The sequence below is a fragment of the Coenobita brevimanus genome, chromosome 11 (genome assembly GCF_032717465.1).
Source record: "Coenobita brevimanus isolate Jiangsu-jjx chromosome 11, ASM3271746v2, whole genome shotgun sequence".
Classification (NCBI taxonomy): Eukaryota; Metazoa; Arthropoda; class Malacostraca; order Decapoda; family Coenobitidae; genus Coenobita; species Coenobita brevimanus.
The window spans coordinates 1,861,110-1,874,647 of NC_136964.1; the positions used below are offsets into that span (position 1 = coordinate 1,861,110).

General features: G+C 38.8%; 1 protein-coding gene across 1 annotated transcript in view; it reads left to right on the forward strand.

Annotated features, from left to right (window-relative positions):
• Positions 1 to 8,636, forward strand: part of LOC145411519 (uncharacterized) — a 48,939-nt gene extending 40,303 nt beyond the window's left edge. Inside the window, exons 5-6 of the mRNA XM_080281532.1 lie at positions 8,029 to 8,252; positions 8,553 to 8,636. Coding sequence (XP_080137658.1) covers positions 8,029 to 8,252; positions 8,553 to 8,636 — 308 coding nt within the window. The remainder of the gene's footprint in view (positions 1 to 8,028; positions 8,253 to 8,552) is intronic.
• Positions 8,637 to 13,538: the final 4,902 nt, after the last annotated feature.

The window sequence follows — 13,538 nt, forward strand, 5'->3', positions numbered from 1 at the left end:
TGTAACTTAGCTAATTCAATCTGCGTTTGCTCATTTCGAGGAGTTACATTAAACAAGCTTTCATTAATCATGTCAACAATTTGATCTTTAGAATGATGAGAGCAAACAGCAATTCCCAATTGTTGAGCAACGAGCTTAAGTTCATTCTTTGTTCTGTTTTCTATATCACACACTGTTTGCACATTTGACAAAAAATCCCTGGCTTCATCAAGTGTAGAAATGGTAGCCATCATGAATATATCACAGTCACAAAATATCAAACAATATCCTTATGATAATATCCTGAATATCCTGATAAGAGGTCGCAAAATTTATGTTACGGAACAGAGAAAGATAACGTACACTTTAAGTGAGAATGCTAAGAGTCACTACTGTCCCGTAAAGTTCCAGGTTCAAAACAAAAGAGTAAGGTAAAATTACAAGTTAAAGTTTAATGCACAACTAACAACAAAACATTCAGATAATGTAATGGCAAATAAACTGGTTAAATATATGGTTAACTGCAATAGCCTCTATTAACACGAAATTAGCATGAGTAAATTTATCTAAGTCAGCCCTGATAAAATGACAATACTGGATAATACTCAGTGAATGCGAGCTATATTATTACAGATACAAATTATTATTAATGATGGCTGATAGTAAAACTCTACATAAATCACAAAAAACTCACTAGGCCTACAAATCAACACCTTATGCTATACAGTACAAGGGAAAAATGCAATAACAGTTATACTCAAATTACACACAGCTGCTAGATGTTTGGAGATTTCTTGAGCACTCACAATAATAATATCTGTACAGTGGAGGACAGAGATGTGAACAAAATGAGGAGCAGATCTAAGTGGCAATGATGCAGAGACTGAGCTCATTATATAGGGGCCAGGAGAGCTTGATACAACTTGTAAGAAGGACGCCATAAATGAAGCCATGGGGACAAAGAGCTGATAATCCCGCTCTGAATAACAGAGAGAACGACTTACTCTACTATAACGGTAGAAGGGGGGGACTGAGGCAGAACACGCTCGTGATCAAACATGCAGCAACTGTGCGTTAAAATTACACAAAGGATGATGAAATCATAGGCTATGTAACATATATATATATATATATATATATATATATATATATATTATATATATATATATATTGTTACATAGCCTATGATTTCATCATCCTTTGTGTAATTCTAACGTACAGTGTGCTGCCTGTTTGATCACGAGCGTGTTCTACCTCACTCCCCCCCTTCTACCGTTATAGTAGAGTAAGTCGTTCTTTCTGTTGTTCAGAGCGGGATTGTCAACTCTTTGTCCCCATGGCTTCATTTGCGCATCCTTCTTACAAGTTGTATGAAGCTCTGCCGGCCCCTATATAATGAGCTCAGTCTCTACATTAATTGCCACTTAGATCTACTCCTCATTTTGCTCACATCTCTGTCCTCCCCTGTACAGTTGTTATTATTGTGAGTGCTCAGGAAGTCTCCAACCATCTAGCAGCTGTGTAATTTGAATATAACTGTTATTGCATTTTTTTCTTGTACTGTGTAGCATAGGGTTAATTCTTAGGCCTAGTGAGGTTTTTGTAATTTGTGTAAAGGTTCTTGTTGTCAGCCATCATTAATAATAATTTGTATCTGTAATAATATATCTGGCATTCACTGAGTATTATCTTGTATCTCATTTTAACAGGGCTGACTTAGATAAATTTACTCATGCTAATTATGTGTTAATAGAGGCTATTGCAGTTAACCATATATTTAATCTGTTCTTGCCATTACATCATCCTTATGAGTCCTGAATGTTTTGTTGTTAGTTTGAGCATTAAACTTTAACTTGTAATTTTACCTAACTCTTTTGTTTTGAACCTGGAACTTTACGGGACAGTAGTGATTATTAGTATTCTCACTTAAAGTGTACATTATTTTTCTCTGTTCCATAACATAAATTTGGGGACCTCTTATCATGATATTCAGGATATTATCATAAGGATATTGCTTGATATTTTGTGGCTGTGATTAATTCATGATGTCTACTATTACTACGCTTGATGAAGCCAAAGATTTTTTGTCAAATGTGCAAACAGTGTTGGATGTAGAAAACAGAACAAAGAATGAACTTAAGCTTGTTGCTCAACAATTGGGAATTGCTGTTCGCTCTCATCATTCTAAAGATCAAATTGTTGACATGATTAATGAAAGCTTGTTTAATGTAACTCCTCCAAAAGAGCAAACACAGATTGAATTAGCTAAGTTACAGCTAGCCCTGCAGGAGGCTCAGGCTAAGGAGGCGGAGTCTCGTGCTAAGGAGGCTGAATTTCAGGCCCGTTCTAAGGAGGCTGAGGCACAAGTTGAAATTGCTAGGATTCAGGCAGACCATGAGTATCGCATGAAACAAGGTGGAACTGGATCATCTAGCTCTGATGATTTTGATGTGGCTAAAAATGTTAAACTTGTCGGTCCTTTTAATGAATCTGATTTAACAAAGTATTTTCAGTTGTTTGAGAGGGTAGCTACAGGTTTTAATTGGCCCAAAGAGTATTGGCCAGTGCTCCTTCAAACTGTTCTCACTGGTAAAGCTCAAGTAACTTATGCATCTTGGCCTCAGGATCAATCTGATAATTATGATGTAGTTAAGAGCTTGATTCTTAAGGCCTATGAGCTTGTTCCTGAAGCTTATAGAGTAAAATTTAGGACAACTTACAAGCAAGATAAGCAATCCCATGTTGAGTATGCAAAAATCAAAGAAGATCTGTTAGAGCTGTGGTTAAATTCTAAGAATGTGGATTCTGATTTTGGTAAATTTAAGCAGATGATTTTGCTGTAGGACTTCAAAAGGTGTATTAGTAAAGATGTAAGCCTATATCTTGATGAGAAAAAAATAAATAATTTGTCTGATGCTGCAGTTTTAGCTGATGAATATGCTCACTCACAAGAGATATTCTAAAGAAAAGGGAAAGCTGAGAGTAATTACTTTGCCTCTACTCAGAGTACAGGTAACAGGAAAGAGAATAAAGATGATGTTTCTCAGGAAGTAAATACCAGCTTCACCTCTAGATTTCAGAAAAGTAAATGTACTTATTGTAGTAAGCTTGGTCATACTACGGAGAAATGTTTTAGGAGACAGCGTGATGTGAACAAAAAGGAGTCTTTAAATATTCAGTCAATTGGTCAGGTGTCCACTCTTGAGAGTTCCCAGAATTCTTTAACTGAGTTAACTGAACCTGCTTTGAGAGGTAACTTAAATTCTCATGATGGAGCTCCTCTTTTGAGCAGTAACGTGGGTGACACTCTCAAGAGTTCATGTGCTAATTTCCTGTCTGATGGTTTTGTCAATCCTCTGGGCAGTAATGACAGGAAATCAGTTAAAATATATCGTGATACAGGTGCTTGCCAATCCCTTATGCTGACCAGTGTTCTAGGCTCTAATGTTAATTCCTCTGATGAAACTGTAATCTTACAAGGTGTAGGGAATAATTACTTCTCTGTCCCTCTGTGCAGAGTGAATTTAGAGTCTGGTTTTGTTAATGGTTCCGTTATGGTTGGGTTGGTTGAGACACTCCCAATGTCAGGTGTAACTTTCTTACTTGGAAATGATATTGGTGGAAGTCAAGTGTGTCCAGCTCCTCAGTTGTTTAGTGAGCCAGTGGCTGCGTCCCAGGATTGTGATGTCCCTGATGAGTTCCCTGCATGTGCTGTCACTAGGGCTAAGTCTAAGGTTACTCGTGATTTAGAGGATAATGATGATGATGATGTTATCCTAGCTGACACTTTTCTTGCTAATTTGGACCACTCACCAGATGAGGCAGTACCCCGTAGTGTTGATAATTTGTCTCGTCAAGAGTTGATTGAGTTGCAGGTTGCTGACCCTGAGTTGAAAGGTCTAGCTAACACTGCTTGCAGTGAGGAGGAGTCAGCTGGTGCTTCTACTTGTTATTATATAAAGTCAGAAGTACTTATGAGGAAGTGGAGACCCCCAACAGCATCAGCCGACTGTGAATGGGAGGTTGTACATCAAGTTGTCATCCCTCGTGTTTGTAGGCAGGATATCATTAGAGTGGCTCATGATTCCAGTTTGGCAGGACACCTTGGAGTGAGGAAGACTGTGGCACGCATTTTGAAACACTTCTACTGGCCAGGTATCTTCAGGGATGTTTCCTGGTTTTGTAAGTCTTGTCACAACTGTCAAGTTGTGGGGAAGTGTAATCAGACCGAAAAGGTTGCACCTCTAGTTCCCATTCCTCCTTTTGAGGCGCCTTTCACCCGTGTGTTGGTGGATATTGTGGGCCCTCTTCCTATGACTTCTTCAGGATTTTCTTATGTGTTGACCCTGATTGATATGGCTACTCTTTATCCTGAAGCCATTCCACTTAGAAATATCTCAGCAAAGAACGTGGTTAAGGAAATGCTAGGGTTCTTCATAAAGTTTGGTCTGCCCAAGGAGGTACAGTCAGACCGAGGAAGTAATTTCATGTCAAATGTTTTCAAGCAGTCTCTGAAGGAGTTGGGCATCACCCAGATCACGTCTTCAGCTTACCATCCCCAGACTCAAGGAGCGTTGGAGAGATATCATCAAACACTCAAATCGATGCTCAAGAAATACTGTTTGGAACATCAGAAAGACTGGGATAAAGGTCTTCCATTCGTTGTATTTGCCGCAAGAGAATCTCCAAATGAATCACTGGGCTTCTCACCTTATGAACTACTGTTTGGCCATGAAGTAAGAGGACCCCTTAAGTTACTCAAGGAATGCTGGCTGTCGGAGGAAGATGACGTCAACCTGCTGGAGTATGTGATGAAGTTCAAAGAACGGCTGTCCGCTGCTTTACAGCTGGCGAGAGAGAATTTAGGAGCTGCTCAGGAGAAGATGAAGACTTCGTATGATAAGAAGTCCAGATTACGCCACTTTCAGCCAGGAGATCAGGTTTTGATTCTGCTACCGGTGCATTGGCAACCTCTTCAAGCCAAGTTTAGTGGTCCTTATTTCGTGGAGAAGAAACTCAGTGATGTCAACTATTTCATCGCCACACCGGATCGTAGAAAGAACAAACAACTATGTCACATCAACATGCTAAAGTTATATCACAGTCGGGACGAAAATAATCCAGTCTGCACTGTAGCTGTTCCACCCGAGTCTACAAGTGAAGCTCTCCCATGCAGTATGAGCCTGAGTGATGGTTTGGGGAAGAATCCTGATATCATGAATGATCTCCAGACTAAGCTTTCTCATCTACCTCCCGAGGAAAGGCAGGAGTTTTCTGCATTACTGCAGGAGTACCCGCAAGTGTTCCGTGCCACTCCAGGAAGAACCACTGTGTTGATGCATGATGTCGATGTTGGAGACGCAAAGCCAATTAAATTGCCTCCTTACCGTGTGAACCCAGTGAAAGTTCCTCTCATCCAGAAGGAGTTGGACCACAAGATGATTGAGCCCTGTCAGAGCGAGTGGAGTTCTCCTGTCACTCTAGTCCCTAAGCCAGGTGGGTCACAGCGGCTTTGCATTGACTACAAACATGTTAATCAGATAACCAAAACAGACACCCTCTCCCTTGTGTGGAAGATTGCATAGACAAGATCGGAAAGGCTAGGTACATAAGTAAGTTTGATTTGTTAAAGGGATACTGGCAAGTACCTATGACTGAACGTGCTAGGGAGATCTCATGTTTTGTAACACTAGGAAAGACTTTTGCATGTTCCGTAATGCCATTTGGTATGAAGAATGCACCAGCCACATTTCAGAAGCTCATGAATGTTGTAACAGAGGGTTTGGCAGGGTGTGTTGTTTATATTGATGATGTATTAATCTTCAATGACAACTGGAAAGATCACCTATGCCATGTCAGTAAATTTCTTGAGCCTTTGGGTCAGGCTAATCTTGTAGCTAATTTATCAAAGTGTGAGTTTGGTCAAGCTAAAGTTCAGTACCTTGGGTACGTAATTGGTGATGGACATGTTGCACCACCAGGAGCTAAGGTTCAGGTTATAAGTGATCTTCCCAGACCTAAAAGTAGGAAAGAGCTACAAAGATTTTTGGGAATGGTAGGTTATTACAGGAGATTTGTTCTTAACTTTTCAATTCTTGTATCACCACCTACAGACCTACTGAAAAAGGGAGTTAAATTTGTCTGGACCGATAACTGTGAATCCTCTTTCAACAAACTTAAAGCTATCCTATTAAGTCAGCCAGTGCTCGCTACTCCAAATTTTGCTAAGCCTTTTAAGATGGCTGTTGATGCAAGTGATACAGGAGCTGGGGCTGTTTTGCTGCAAGAGGATGATCAGGGTATTGAACACCCTGTATCTTATTACAGTAAGAAGTTCACTCCACCTCAGAAGAACTACTCAACTATTGTGAAAGAGCTTTTGGCCTTGATTTTGGGTTTACAGCATTTTTCATTTTATTTGTGTTCTGGTTTTTATCCCATAGTCATTTATACCGATCATAACTCACTGAAATTCCTTAGAAAGTTTAAAGATAAAAATCAGAGATTGACAAGATGGAGTCTACTTCTTCAGGAGTATTCATTAGACATACAACATGTCAAGGGGAAAGAAAATGTTATTGCAGATTGCTTATCTAGACTTTAGACAGATTGTTTTAGAGTAATAAGAAATTTCCTTTGTAAATTTCTTTTTTCTTTGTGGGGAGGTGTTACATAGCCTATGATATCATCATCCTTTGTGTAATTCTAACGTACAGTGTGCTGCCTGTTTGATCACGAGCGTGTTCTACCTTACTCCCCCCCTTCTACCGTTATAGTAGAGTAAGTCGTTCTTTCTGTTGTTCAGAGCGGGATTGTCAACTCTTTGTCCCCATGGCTTCATTTGCACGTCCTTCTTACAAGTTGTATCAAGCTCTGCCGGCCCCTATATAATGAACTCAGTCTCTACATTAATTGCCACTTAGATCTACTCCTCATTTTGCTCACATCTCTGTCCTCCCCTGTACAGTTATTATTATTGTGAGTGCTCAGGAAGTCTCCAACCATCTAGCAGCTGTGTAATTTGAGTATAACTGTCATTGCATTTTTTTTCTTGTACTGTGTAGCATAGGGTTAATTCTTAGGCCTAGTGAGGTTTTTGTAATTTGTGTAAAGGTTCTTGTTGTCAGCCATTTTTTTTTTTTTTTTTTTTTTTTTTTTTGCCTATCGACCATTGAATCAGCCATCATTAATAATATTTTGTATCTGTAATAATATATCTGGCATTCACTGAGTATTATCTTGTATCTCATCTTAACAGGGCTGACTTAGATAAATTTACTCATGCTAATTTCGTGTTAATAGAGGCTATTGCAGTTAACCATATATTTAATCTGTTTTTGCCATTACATTATCCTTATGAGTCCTGAATGTTTTCTTGTTAGTTTGAGCATTAAACTTTAACTTGTAATTTTACCTAACTCTTTAGTTTTGAACCTGGAACTTTACGGGACAGTAGTGATTATTAGTATTCTCACTTAAAGTGTACATTATTTTTCTCTGTTCCGTAACAAAATATATATATATATATATATATATATATATATATATATATATATATATATATATATATATATATATATATATATATATATATATATATATGTATATATATTTATATGACAAATATCCCCTTCCCTTTTCAGCTCAGAGGGTGGGAAGATGCCGTCAAATTGGACGGTGGATTTGACTGTACTCTTTTCACTGCATCCTAACCCAAATTTTCCTCTTTTTGTAGCTTATTTAACACAGCACAGTGACAGAAAAAGACAATACCGCAGCTCTGCATCCTGTCCTCGGCACTTTTTCGTGACTAGCTCATATTCTAGTGTCAACCTATTGTTTCAACACTAAAGATGGAAAGATAACAGATAGGCCAGGTTTAAAAAGGAATAGTAACCAAGGAGACTCATTCATACCTCATAACTAAGGTTCATTAGTTTTCACACAACCACAAATTAGTATTCAAGTTGTCGGAGTGGCCTAGTTCTGTTAGGTGAAAATAAACCAGCTATAGGAATTCAACACGGATATATCTTTCTTGAGATGTAGGTGTGGGTGAGTCAGCGGGGCGATGGTGGTGGTGGGAGCTTGTGCTGGTGGGCGTGTGGATGCTGACGGTGCTGGTGCTGACGAAGAGCTATTCTGGGCACCTCATGTCCCTCCTGGCCGTCAGACACATCGACCATCCCTATCAAACCCTCAGGGACGTGATCGACGACTCCAATGTTAAGATCATACTTGTCGCTGATATTGCAAGCACTAATTATTATCGGGTATGTAACAGGCACTATACACCTTTCACCTTAACTTTGCCCAGAGTTTCCTTTTGTAGCATATGATACTGGCAGTAAAGACAATACGCAGGCTCTCCATCCTTTCCATAGCACTTCGTGACTATTTTCATAATCTACAGTTCTTTCACCTTGACCGAGATTTTCGTCGTCTTGCAATATATTTCGCGTAGCTCAGTGATAAAATCAGACAATGCTACGGTTCTCCTTCCTTTCCATAGCACTTCTTCGTGACTAGCGTCATAATCTACAGTTTCGGCCCAGATTTTTGTCGTTTTGCAGCTGATCTCATATACCCCACTGGCACAAAGAGACAATGCTATGACGCTGCATCAGTTCCAACGCACTTCTTCATGGCTATCATAAATAATCTACGGGTCTTTCACCTTAACTTGGCCCAGATTTTCGTCCTTTATCCACCTATTTCACGTGGCTCAGTGGCAGAATAAGACAGTGTCACAGCGGAACATCCTTTTCATAGCCATTCTTCGTGATTAGCATCATTATCTACAGTCCACTTACCTTAACTTGCCCTGGGTTTATGTCCTTTATCACCTCTCACTTACCTCACTGGCATATAAAAAACCAGTGCTAAGGCTCTACGCTCTCTCCATATCACTTCTTCGTGACTAGTATTACAAGCCAGTATTAATCTACTGTCAGAAATCAACATTCAAGATAAAAGCGACGGTAATTTTAGGTCAAATAAGAGTAAAAAAAAAGTATATAAATATCAAAAATAATTAAAAAGAGAATGATAACTTCCACGCCACGAGGGAAACTTAATTATGACAAAATCCTGCAAATACTGAAAGGCGAATATCGGTATCAGTAAAAACAGATAAAAGTATTCAGGCTATTTCCTACTTCTTCTTCTTTATTTTTTTTTTTTTTCATACATGCATATAGAATCCATTATGAACTGGAAGTGTTCAGTTGTGCTGGTGAGGGACTCCTCCCTTGGTGGCATCAGTATAGGGTTGGTTGGTTAAGATTCATCCATCTATATATTAATTAGTATGGACACAGGCAGAATGAAGCCCGGCATCAGTATAGCCCAGGGATTCTACTGCCATGTTATAGAAACGTCCTATAACTCCTTCCCTGTCTTTACAAGGAGGGTGGACTGCAGGAGAAGGCTACTTTGGTCCGTATTCTCGTCGCTTAAGGAGACTCCCTAACACTTCTTCCATAGCAATTGATTTTTGGATATCGCTGAGTAATACTGCTTTGTATGGTAATTATGCAGAGTATGGCGATGTTTTAAGGATTGGTTTAACACAGAATAGGACAGCAAGGTGTAATAATAATTCACGTCGGAAAAGGTGTTAGGGAGCTTTTGGACTGACGACAATCCTGAGATCACAACATACATACAGGGCATACATACGTGCATACGCATATACATACATAATATGCGTGTGTTTACCTATATAGCTATGATCTACAAGAGTCATGTGCGCTTTCAGCCAGAATCTTGCTCATCCTTGTGGAGTGGATGCGGAATTGCACTAAAACAACTGGACAAAATCTTGAACAAAGGTATCAAACTTATTAATAACCCAGGAATTACAAAATTAATGAACTAACTCCCCTACAAGTAAGGCGGAATGTTGCCTTCCTTGCAGTATTTTACAGATACTTTTATGGCAAATGTTCAGAAGTAGTTGCATCCATTGTGCCACCTCTTCATGCCTTACCCTGTGCTACACGAGCATCTGGTAGCGCTCATTACTGGACTGTCACAGTGCCAGATTGCAGAACTTCTGCCCATCAAAATTCTTTTATTCCCCGAAATGTTCCTCTTTGATACGTGTTTCCCCAGTTTAGTTTCCCCCAAACTTAAATCTCCAACTGTTGAAGTCCGACTGTTACGGACAATTGTAATCTGGTGTACGGAGTATTTAAATTTCTTTTCATTCCTTTGTTCATCTTTTGTAAAAAAAAAAAAAAAAAAATGTGTATGGGGTATAACTTGATAGGAAAAATGAAAAATGGAAATTGAGCTTTCCTATATTCTTTCAAAATACTGTATCGTCAGGGCATTTCCTAGCAGGTTATATATTACCCGTATTTGTGATTTAATGATAATATACGTATTTATTTTACTACTCTCTTTTTACTCTACTGTAACTTGGCTCAGATTTTCGTCCTTTTGCAGATTATTATATGTTGCTCACTGGCAGAAAAAGGCAATAGTGTGGCTCTACATCCTTTCCACTGTATCGCTTTGTGACTAGCATCATATTTTGGTGTTAATCTGTTGCTACAACTCTGCAGTCAAGGTGGAGAGATGGCAGTTCAAGGCCAGTTTAAAGTAAAATGAGTATAGTGACAACCCATTTCCTAACAACACAGGCAAGGAATAGAGAGAGAGAGAGAGAGAGAGAGAGAGAGAGAGAGAGAGAGAGAGAGAGAGGGGCATTTTGTTAGCATGGATAAAAAGGACATTGTTTTGCATCTAAATATATTGCTGTATTGTAGTAATTCTTTATTCCGTTAGAGTACTATAGGAGGAATTGTGAAAATAACAGAACATAGCTAAGATGAGGTTTTCTTTTTAGAAGAGAAGAAAAAATTGATTTGTACATCAGTTAAAAAAAAAAAAAGTGTGGAGTAACAAAGGCGATTCTTGATTATTATTTTTTCGTTGTTTACCGGAAGATAATGATGGATTATCATTTCACATGAAGAACTGAATGTGAAAGGCTTCATATGCTGCTGTTTATATTAATTACTAACCAATGAATGTGTGGCGTCCACGAACTACTCTTATCTCATAGAGGGTATAAGCACTGTAGAAATATCAATTCACTATTGAGAATATTTAGCTAATACGTTTGTAACAACAGTTGTCACCTATACACTTATTGCATTTTGTTGTTTCAACATCGGGATATGCAGCCAGAACTTGTCTGGCTCAGGGAAGATGGATGCCCCTGTCTCGCATAATTCTGGGTCACTGTTGGGCAAGGTGTACAGCACCCGTAGTCCGCCAAAAAGGTAGTAGGTGGATGGTTACCATCGTGTCGACAAGCAGTACCATCGCAGTGATATGGGGCCTTGCACAACATTCAGGCAGGGAACACACCCACGTTTACCAGGTCCTCCTACGAATCTCATATATACAGCTCATTCAGCTGGGGGGCTACGATTCCTACAGTTTCCCTGCACCTCGGCATGTGGAAGGACCCTGTTCCGACCCTGGTGACACGCTCTCTGATACAGGAGGGCAGCTTCTTGCTTGTGATCGATGGATCTGCTCGACCAGACAGAACGGAGTAGAATAGCAAAAACAATATCAACAACTCTTTCACTGTTACAGAGATGTTAAATCCATATCAGAGTGAAAAGCGCCTTACAACAAATAAAAATTAGTATAGAAATAAACTAGTGGCAGATTACCGTGTACTGGGCACTGGCAGATTTAGGGGGGCCACTGGGGTCATGTTCTCCCCCCAAGAGGTATGTTGGCGCCCTCTGTAATTCCTTCCAGTTGTTTGCTGTGCCTCTTATTTTTTTCAATTCCTAGGCCCATAGGCAAGAAGAAGCGTCGGGCACCTCACCCTCACCCAGACATATAAATGCTGCACACGAAAAGTATGTTTTAATATGGCTACTAGCGGGTGCCCCTTTCGTGCTTAGTCTCCCCCATAATAGCCATATATGGCGCCCCTTTCTTGCTTGACTCCCCCCCCCCCCGGAATAGCCATCTAAGGAGCACCTTTCTTGCTTGTCCACCCCCCCCCCCAGAATAGCCGTCTATGGCGCCCTTTTCGTGCTTGGTCTCCCCCAGAAGAGCCATCTATGGCGCCCCTTTCTTGCTTGCTCTCCCCCAGAATGGCCATCTATTGTGCATCTTTCTTGCTTGCCCCCCCCCCCAGAATAACCGTCTATGGCGCCCCTTTCTTGCTTGGCCCCCCACCAGAATAGCCGTCTAGATCCTGGTACTGGGTAGGGACATTAAATCTTCATTGTCAATAGGGAAAGGTGAATGTACATTTATATCTATTACTTAGAGAATGTGAGTGTGTGTGTGTGTGTGTGCTCTGTTTTATGTGTATATATATATATATATATATATATATATATATATATATATATATATATATATATATAAATAAATAATTATATAAATATATATATATATATAAATATATATATATATATATATATATATATATATATATATATATATGTATATATATATATATATATATATATATATATATAAATAAATAAATATATATATAAATATATATATATATATATATATATATATATATATATAGATATATATATATATATATATTGTTACATAGCCTATGATTTCATCATCCTTTGTGTAATTCTAACGTACAGTGTGCTGCCTGTTTGATCACGAGCGTGTTCTACCTCACTCCCCCCTTCTACCGTTATAGTAGAGTAAGTCGTTCTTTCTGTTGTTCAGAGCGGGATTATCAACTCTTTGTCCCCATGGCTTCATTTGCGCGTCCTTCTTACAAGTTGTATCAAGCTCTGCCGGCCCCTATATAATGAGCTCAGTCTCTACATTAATTGCCACTTAGATCTACTCCTCATTTTGTTCACATCTCTGTCCTCCCCTGTACAGTTATTATTGTGAGTGCTCAGGAAGTCTCCAACCATCTAGCAGCTGTGTAATTTGAGTATAAGTGTTATTGCATTTTGTTCTTGTGCTGTATAGCATAAGTTGTTAATTTGTGGGCCTAGTGAGGTTTTTGTGATTCATGTAAAGTTCTAATTGTCAGCAATTATTAATAATAGTTTGGATCTGTAATAATTTATCTTGCATTAACTGAGCATTACCCAGTGTATTTTCATTTTATCAGGGCTGACTTAGATAAATTTACTCTTGCTAATTTCGTGTTAATAGAGGCTCTTGCAGTTAACCATATATTTAACCTGTTTTTTGCCATTGCATTATCCTTATGAGTCCTGAATGTTTTGTTGTTAGTTTGAGCATTAAACTTTAACTTGTAATTTTACCTAACTCTTTTATTTTGAACCTGGAACTTTACGGGACAGTAGTGATTTTTAGTATTCTCACTTAAAGTGTACGTTATCTTTCTCTGTTCCGTAACATAAATTTTGCGACCTCTTATCACGATATTCAGGATATTATCATAAGGATATTGCTTGATATTTTGTGACTGTGATTTATTCATGATGTCTACTATTACTACGCTTGATGAAGCCAAAGATTTTTTGTCAAATGTGCAAACAGTGTGTGATGTAGAAAACAGAACA